The sequence below is a fragment of the Anopheles darlingi genome, chromosome 3, assembly GCF_943734745.1.
Source record: "Anopheles darlingi chromosome 3, idAnoDarlMG_H_01, whole genome shotgun sequence".
NCBI lineage: Eukaryota > Metazoa > Arthropoda > Insecta > Diptera > Culicidae > Anopheles > Anopheles darlingi.
The window spans coordinates 25,938,439-25,948,033 of NC_064875.1; the positions used below are offsets into that span (position 1 = coordinate 25,938,439).

Here is a 9,595-nt window from a genome sequence, read left to right on the forward strand (position 1 = left end):
AATTATCGACGAACCTCAAAAAATCGTTGAACGCGACTGAGGCGTCAAGTAACGCCTGACGGGAATAGGCACCTCAATCTCATCAGTTGTTGACAGCAAAGAGTATATTCAATCGTTTGGCCAGGCTAGGGAAGCTCGTAATGGTTCCATAATTCCTTTCCAATTCCACCAAACACAGAGCATAATCTTTTTCGGAATCAATCCTGATTTTGGCCATGATCTTTTTCGCACATTATTGTCGTATTCAATCCACTTTTCGACTCCTGTTACCATTTGCTGCATGAATGGTTCGATTTCGTTTCGTTTCAGTGAAAAATTGCAGAGGTTAATTCGAACCAATAAAATTTTCGCAGACAATTCATGTGATATCCATACATCGAACTTCTTTTTGTACTCAGCCATTTATTAACGGCCCAAAGCTGGTTGATGATGAATGTTTAGTTTCTTAGCTATGTCATGGCCGCTTATGTGACGTTCCTGGTCAATCTTCTCTAAAATTTCATCAACTTTTGCAACGATAGGTCGACCAGATCGGAGTGCATGTTTCACATCGAAATTTCCAGAGCCAAGACGAGTGAACTATTGTTGTGCTTTACGAACTGATTGCTATACTATAATGGTATATAACGGTATAATGGTATGGATTGCTATACTATAATTGGTGGCTTGCGGGACATTCTTCTCTTTTTTATAAAAGAATTTTAAAAATGTAGCGGATTTCTTCATTGCTTTTATACATTTTTTAACAGCTATAACATTTCTCCAACTTTGGAGAAGTTGTTAATTAAGTTTTGTTTTGACTAAATGACACTTAAAACGTCATATGAGATAATGTGATAAACAGCGGTGGAGGTAGATGACTTCATAGACACCTATTGCCAAAATATGAAAAGACTTTTCGACCACCCAAAATTAGGTTCTTGAATTAATTCCTGCGATTGCGGTATCAGGTACTGTGGCGTATATGAATAGTAATGCAACCGTATGTGTGAGTTGGGTAGTGAGAGCTCAGTAAATTGATGAAAATAGACGAGCACGGTTGTGCTCGAGAGCAGAACACTACGGATTTGTTATTATAGTGAAGCATCAGGATATCAACAGGTACCTGTTTTTTTTTTATTTTCCAAACCAAAAGAATAATTGCATTAATATATCTTTTAGCAGAATCACAAGAACTAATTCAAGTACCTAATATAAAGACGAGTGATGATGATGATAATGTTCGTCGATGTCGATGTTATTCGATCACGCATTGTTATCCGGTTTGTTATCGATCGAGCATGAAGGGGTGTATCGCTTCAGCATTCGGGTGCACCGATGAAGATTGAAACGATTATAACTGCACATAACAACATGAAAGTTTTGGGATGAATTAGGAAAAAATCGCCTAATACCCCTGCGATTCTCCAAATGAAATCGAGACTCTACGTACGGCTTACAGTTCAACGGAGCTATTCCGGTGCTTTCGCAAGTATGACCGCGTACCGGTTGCCGTGTGACGGTAGGACAGGCAGCGCACAATGGCCAGTAGTGGCCGTGATGTGCCAGATTGAGATATTGGGTGGCCGAATGATGTACCTGTTTTGATTTCTCCATTGCAATGACGTTCTGGTATGTGATTAGTTCTTCTTCGAACCTACCTCGAATGAAAATTGGAGCACCATCAGTGGCTGTACCTGTGTGCTACCAATCTACACGATGGCTGCCACGATACTTTATCACGGATCACAGTAGATCATCTCCTTGCAAATTTCAATCTAGAGCGTCGAATCAACATAGTCGGTTGCATCTGTTCCGCAGACCACTTTCGATGATCTGTATGAGCCTATGACTAACTACACTATCAAGAGTACTAACTCAAGAGACTAACAACACTATTATGTTGCATCTTGCTCTAAACATATTTCCCGGTAACGAACAACGATCAAATGCTGATTCCTTTTCCAAGGTTTCACTTGGCATGATGATCTTTAACCCTTGTACCACCGGATGGGTCTGGCCATACCTTTTTCATTGTCATTTGTTAACTACAAATGGTGTTATTATTTGTAGAGGTTTGGCCTTTCAGGTAGCTTCTAAAATTTCATTGGCTTTCAATCGACAGCTCTATTGTTTAAAAACATGTCCTTGGAATACGTGAAAACATGCTCCCGCGCACGCGCTGCAGGGCACAAGTAGAATCTAGTATCGCACGCGCGGTGCACACAGAAATCATGCAATAAACATCTACAGCGAGAAAGTCCACACCACTTCTCCATCACGAATTAAAAAGAGAAACCTCTCAACATCCGAACGGTTTCTACACAGTTAAACTGATCTTTCAGCTGCTTTATATATTTTCCAGTATAGCAACCAAAGTGAACTAAGATTCAACAATGATATACAACACTACTCACGAGGCTTCCGTACAGCACGACCGTATCTGGTATAGTATGTGTCTCCTTCTTGATGTTCAACACGAGTATTTTCTAGTGGAGGTGTATAAAAAAGCTCCCCCTCAGTAGACACAATTCCAGTTGCCTGCTCATCCTCAATGAAATCCATCAGATATTTTATAAGTTGATGGCTCCTTCGCTTAATAATAACCAACTCAGTATTACACTCGTACAACACTATTTCTAAACGTTTCATTATCGTGGCTTTCATCCATGCTGTCGTGTTAGGATTTCGATAATCTCTCGCAAAAACTACTTCGCCAGCTTCGAAAACCAAACTGTGTTCCTGGGATTGATTGTTTAAAACTTGCAATCGCTTAGGACCTGTTTTAAGGGTGTCAAATCTAATTACAATTTCCGTTTTGAACATTAGTTTGAACTGGCTTTCATTTGTTGTCGCATGTCTTGAAGATACATTTCCGGAAAATTCCATAAATTAAGATGAACGCTTTTTCCTTGATTAGCTGGATCCATAGCTGATTTCGACAATGCCGTTTTGACTGTTTATACAGTATTTTCTGCAGCACCATTTGAAAACGGACTATATAGCGCTGTTGTTAAATGCTTAAGTCCTCTTTCGACACAAACACTTTAGAACTCCTCCGAAGTAAACGCAGTACCGTCGGAAACGAATGTCGAAATAAATCCAAACCAATAATTCTTGGCAGTAATACACCTTGGCCTAATGTCCTTTTTTTCGCAAATTTTGCAAACGTAATTTTTATATTGGCATTTTCGAAAATCGTGGTTTCCTTTTCCATAACTAACACGTTTTAGTTCTTCTTTCTATGGCCTTTCGATCTTGAAAATTTCGTTTGAATTCGAAAACCTGCACCACGTTGCAAAAGAGTTGCTTCCTTTTTCATTGCCAATTTCACCAATTGGTCGTAGATTGCTGTGATTTCTTCTTCCAAATTCGATCAAAAACTGGACCACCGGCGTAATCCCACTACGAACAATCATGTCATTTAAATGGCCCTCAAGCTCACAACTGCTCGACAGCTTTTTCAATCGAGTAGTCCATTCCACGATAGTTTCGGTGTCGCCTTGACGCGCTTCAAAGAAAATTGAGCGTTCCCGAAAAACAATCACTGTTGGCATAAAGCGTTGCCGTAAAACACCACAGACTTCATCAAACGTTTTTTTCTTCCGGTTTACTCGGAAAACACAGGTCACGCACGATTTGGTATACTTCGACCGAAACCGAAGTATAACGGCCAGGAATCTTCAATGTTGAATTCTGGTGGCTTAATATTCATTTTTCGCTCGTTCCCAATGTAACGTATTGGTTTATTCTCAACAATAAAGTTAAACTGATCTTTTCAGCTGGTTGCTCTGTTTTATACATTTCCCAGCATAGCAACCAAAGTGAACTGAGATTCAACAACGATATACACCACTGGGATTTCAGGAAGGAAATCACAGAAAGGAAAAGACACAACGTAGATAGTGTTAGAATAGTATGGAAGAGCATGTGTGTTTGTTAGGTGAAAAAATAATAATAATAATTTGGCTTTCGCGCGTAGCCCTGTAACCGCGCGGCTTAGCTAGTATCAGTACAAACAATAGCTCACATCTCACAGTTGAATCGATGTTTTACTTACATATTCGTGTCGTGGCAGTTTCTGGTGGCACTTCACATTTTTTATTGATAAACACCAACTGTATGGTAGTGTTTGTGCAATAATCGTAGGCCAATGGGCAGGTTACAGCAAGTGCTGAGCCATCGTTATTGCACACGTAGAAGTTCTGCGGCGCAAGTCCTGTATTGTCAAATACACTCTGACAACAGCGACATTTGTCGACAAATTGAATACACGGTGGTTGCCGGTAGCAGAGTTTGAAGTCCGATTGACAGATATTCGACGACAGATCAAAGTACAAATTATGGGGACATTGGAACTCGATGGCTTTTCCATCGACGCACTTGTAGTATCGCGTGCAGTAACACTCGTGTTCTAGATAAACTTCCAAAAGCGAATTTGATGGACACTTATAGTCTGGAGGACCAGTAATACAAGCACACCGCTCGGTTTTGTGCTCGGAATTGACAGTATACTGGATCGAAATGGCCAGGATGCACAGCAATAAGCCATGCTTAACCTGCTGCATCGTGACTCAAAGAGTTGCTGTCGGGCAGCTCTTCAACTGACAACTGTCTGGAAAAGCGTACATTCGACGGGGTTTATAAAGCGGAAGAATAACTGCCGTTTTTCGTCTAAGCTCCTATATTACTGTAGCAGCAATCAAACACCTTCGTATCTAGAGAACTTCGTCAAAGCATGTGCTTCTAGCAAGGCGAATGTAAATTTATCATAGAACGTGCTCATTTATAATATGATAAATGCATTCAAGACACTGGCAACACCAGTCTGGAACACACCTTTCAGTTCAGTTTTTGTGGCATCGTTGCTATTATTTTAAACCAGCTGAATTGCCTGTTTGATGTTAACTATCATTAGTTTCTTTTCATTAGTACGCCTTTCTTATCGTTTTTTTTAGCAAGGATGGTAAAAAACCAAAAATCTGTAATCTATATATTTAAAAATGGATTTATGTACGTCCGGATGTCCCTTATAGACTCCGAAACTAACGGTCCATTAGTTTACTCTAAATTTTATATGGGAGAGTTTTAGGGGCCGGTAGGAGCTATAGGCTTGGTTGGAAACCCCCCGCTCCCTTCTTTTCTTCCCATCCCTAAGTTATGATCTGAATTTCATAGAAACTTGCGCAATTGTTGATCGTCACCTGAGAAACCATATGACAAATGTTGGCTCTTATCGAACCAAAGGAAGGTAATGGGTGGGGGGGGGGGGGGGGGGGGTGGCTTCTAAGAACCCTTATCCTTTCCTGTTTCCTAGATTTTGATGGTCGATCCAAATCGATTGGATTCTCTTAAAATCCTCTTCCTTGCTTCTTCCGTTTATTATCGCCCGCCATTCTATCCAACTTGAAGTAGTATCATAGGGGTGGGGCAACTGCATAAAATTGCGTTTAATTTTTGAAAAATTACTTCAAACAATAATAAAAACATATTCGGTTATTAAGTATTTGTATTGATTAAGCATCGTATCAATTTGATCTATCGATGATAGATTTACGTTCCTCTTAGTAGGTTAGTAATAATGCAAGTAATAATGCTGCACCGAGTCATCGATCGGCTCCACAAACGTCGTCGTCGTCATGTGGCCTAATTGTTCGTATTCATTTATGAACTGAGTGTACGCTTCTCTCATTTCAGGATAACCTTTCAAACGACGTTCCACTGTTAGTAGCCCGCTGTCCGCGGTCTGTTTGAAAGCTCCTCAAACGACACACGAATGTGTGATACATAGCGCAGCAGCAACTTTTGCCGTTCGAGATTCTTCATTTCGCCCGGAATCTGGAATGAGGCTTCCTCACTAAAAGCGTCATTACACTGTTATAACACCTTCAAGTTCTCCAAAGAAATTCAAATCCTTTTCATTGAGCGACCTTCACTTTAAGAAACACGTGTACTGACGCATGACCGAGTTAGTGGTCCGAGTTTCACTTGTTCGCGACAAAGCACCATTTCGGTTCCGGTTTACTTGTCAACAAAACTTTTACCAGTACTGATTGATAACTTAAATCTACCTTTTAAAACCCCACCACCTTTTGAAATTCTCACAATAGATAGCGCATAGTATTTAGGTATTGCTCGTTGGATATATTAAAATAACGATGGATCCGTTATACTTGAAGTCGTTAGAATGATTAGCACACCTTTCGCCATGTATCTCTGCTATGGCATCGTACCCGTACTGTAGCTCGAGCTGCCCAGCGATCCAGGAAGCCAAATGTCACGTTTTCCGTCTGCGATGATAGTGCACCTGGGGTTCTATCTATTTTGGACGCATATCCAAAAGCATATCCAAATTCACAAACAGTTCCGGTCAGAACCGTTGAGTACGTGCCGCCAGAGAAAGGTACCATGGAATGCAGTGATACACGTGCCACGCACTGCGCAGTGTTGCTACATGTACTTATGGTCATCATGACGTCTAGCATAGTTCCTTAACTGATTAATCCAGTTTGCTAACTGCTCTGAGTGTTTTGTTGTATGGCATCCCACTACTTATGTAGACGTTGGGGAAGGAAGACGGAAGCGCCTCATTAGATTGGAAAATATTTTGCCGGCAAGTTTTAGGCCTATTCCAGTGGCAGGCCATCGTCGTGACCTTGAAGAAGGTGGGCTTTTAAAAAGAAATGTACTGCATCCAACTTATCTGTGGTACTACTTGTTAACAATCAAGTCAAGTCAAGTAAAACGATGTTGCTATTGTGCTTCTCAATAAATCCCTTAGGGACAAGATAACGGCCTTGCTTTATTTTGATTTGTATGCTCTAGCCCATGTAACAAATCCCAAATGAAGGGTTTACCAACTCTGAGGGAGCGATGTTCTAGAAGCCAAGTAAAAGTTAGTGACTGCAAACTTGTAAGAAAAAGAATGTTACAAATCATTGACACATAAAATAATGATGCAACAAACTAAGCAACCAGCATTTTCACAGTTCTGTTCAAAACGGCTCCGCATCAAAACTTTGCATCAAAAATTTTGTTCAGCATAATCTTAAAATCCTTCCCTTAGGTGGGTATAGTGCGTAAAACGTCATCTACACGATGACGAATGTTGGAGAACTTCTCGACGAGAACCTAAATTAAACGTCATCCCATACAAATCCGTCGAGAAGTTATCGCGATAACTGAAATGCACGTGTAGCGAGCGAGCAAGTGAAAACGAGCTTGCCACCCCTTTTGGAGCTTTCAAATCGTATGTAAACAGTAGGGCGAGAAAGTTATCGCGATAACTTTGTTGCTCGTCTGGACGAAGTTTAACACATAAATAGTATCATAAGAAATATGAATAATGTACAATATTTGTATACACAATCATAAAATTCGTTTTGTTATTAAGTTGCAGCTTGACTACCAGGACGTGGATTTGCACCAGGGTTTTGACTGGAACTAGATTGACTAGCCGTGGCCACACGGGGCGAAAACTCTAGCGCAAACGAAAAAATTAATGCCAAAACGGTTTCGCTTAACCCTTACACGCTGTCAAACTTTTATACGTCCGCGGACTTTTTCGCTGAACCCTTGACGCTATCGAACGCTTTATTTACGAAAATGTAGGTTCTTTTCGTATTGTTTTTGCATTTTTAATATAAATATAACAGCAACAGCAACAAAATCGTTAAAAACTGCAAAATTTATTCGGAAATCAACTTCAGCGGCCAAAACACAGATGAAAACAATACGTTTGACATTTCGGCATAAATTTTCGGGTTTTTACCCCACACGAAGCGAAAACATTTTGGCATTAATGTGCAAATTTGCGCGCAAATTTTCGCCCCGTGTGGCCACGGCTACTAGGTTAACTTGGTAGACCTCCCAGTTTATCTCCTCCAAGTTTATCTCCTCCAAGTTTATCTCCTACCAGTTTATCTCCTGGTTTATCTCCTGATTGATCTCCCAGTTTATCTCCTCCCAGTTTATCTCCTCCTGGTTTATCTCCTCCTGGTTTATCTCCTCCCGGTTTACCTCCTCCTGGTTGATCTCCTCCCGGTTTACCTCCTCCTGGTTGACCTCCTCCCGGTTTATCTCCTCCTGGTTGATCTCCTGGTTTATCTCCTCCCGGTTTATCTTCTCCCGGTTGGCCAGGTGGACCTGGTGGAGCAGGTGGCGGTGGCGGTGGCGGTGGCGGTGGCGGTGGCGGTGGTGGCGGTGGCGGAGGAGGTGGTGGTGGAGGAGGTGGTGGTGGTGGCGGCGGTGGTGGTGGAGGAGGTGGTGGTGGTGGCGGTGGTGGCGGTGGTGGCGGTGGTGGAGGACTAGGAAGAGATGGACCTGGCGGACCAGGTGGACCAGGTGGACCAGGTGGTCCTGATGGACATGATTGTGGACATGGCGGTGGCGGTGGCGGTGGCGGTGGTGGCGGTGGCGGAGGAGGTGGTGGTGGAGGAGGTGGTGGCGGTGGCGGTGGTGGTGGTGGTGGAGGAGGTGGAGGAGGTGGTGGTGGTGGCGGTGGTGGCGGTGGTGGCGGTGGTGGCGGTGGTGGAGGACTAGGAAGAGATGGACCTGGCGGACCAGGTGGACCAGGTGGACCAGGTGGTCCTGATGGACATGATTGTGGACATGGCGGTGGCGGTGGTGGCGGCGGCGGTGGTGGCGGCGGCAGTGGTGGCGGTGGTGGAGGAGGTGGTGGTGGTGGTGGTGGAGAAGGTGTAGGAGGTGGAGGAGGTGGAGGAGGTGGAGGCGCTATCCATCTGCCATGTTCATCCACATCGTATCCAGACGAGATCTTCAGATCGTGATCTGTTGGAAAAGAAAAGACACAATATCAGTACAAACAGTAGCTCACATCTCACAGTTGAATCGATGTTTTACTTACATATTGATGCCGTGGCTTCTGGTGGCACTTCACATTTTTGATTGATAAACACCAACTGTATGGTAGTGTTTGTGCAACGATCATAGGCCAATGGGCAGGTTACAGCAAGTGCTGAGCCATCGTTATTGCACACGTAGAAGTTCTGCGGCGCAAGTCCTGTATTGTCAAATACACTCTGACAACAGCGACATTTGTCGACAAATTGAATACACGGTGGTTGCCGGTAGCAGAGTTTGAAGTCCGTTTGACAGATTTTCGACGACAGATCAAAGTACAAATTATGGGAACATTGGAACTCGATGGCTTTTCCATCGACGCACTTGTAGTATCGCGTGCAGTAACACTCGTGTTCTAGATAAACTTCCAAAAGCGAATTTGATGGGCACTTATAGTCTGGAGGACCAGTAATACAAGCACACCGCTCGGTTTTGTACTCGGTATTGACAGTATACTGGAACGAAATGGCCAGGATGCACAGCAATAAGCCATGCTTAACCTGCTGCATCCTGGCTCAAAGAGTTGGTGTCGGGCAGCTCTTCAACTGACAACTGTCTGGAAAAGCGTACATTCGACGGGGTTTATAAAGCGGAAGAATAACTGCCTTTTTTCGTCTAAGCTCCTGTATTACTGTAGCAGCACTCAAAGACCTTCGTATCTAGAGTACTTCGCCACAACATGTGCTTCTAGCAAGGCGAATGTAAATTTATCATAGTACGTGCTCATTTATAATGTGATAAATGCATTCAAGAC

The 9,595-nt window shown here is 42.8% G+C and overlaps 1 protein-coding gene across 1 annotated transcript in view; it reads right to left on the reverse strand.

Annotated features, from left to right (window-relative positions):
- Positions 1–9,350, reverse strand: part of LOC125955365 (basic proline-rich protein-like) — a gene marked incomplete at its 3' end in the record, with an annotated part of 10,783 nt that extends 1,433 nt beyond the window's left edge. The window contains exons 1-2 of the mRNA XM_049686499.1: positions 8,846–9,350; positions 8,116–8,769 (exon numbers count right to left, since the gene is read on the reverse strand). Of these exons, the coding sequence (XP_049542456.1) occupies positions 8,116–8,769; positions 8,846–9,350 (1,159 nt within the window). The remainder of the gene's footprint in view (positions 1–8,115; positions 8,770–8,845) is intronic.
- Between the last annotated feature and the right edge of the window lie 245 nt (positions 9,351–9,595).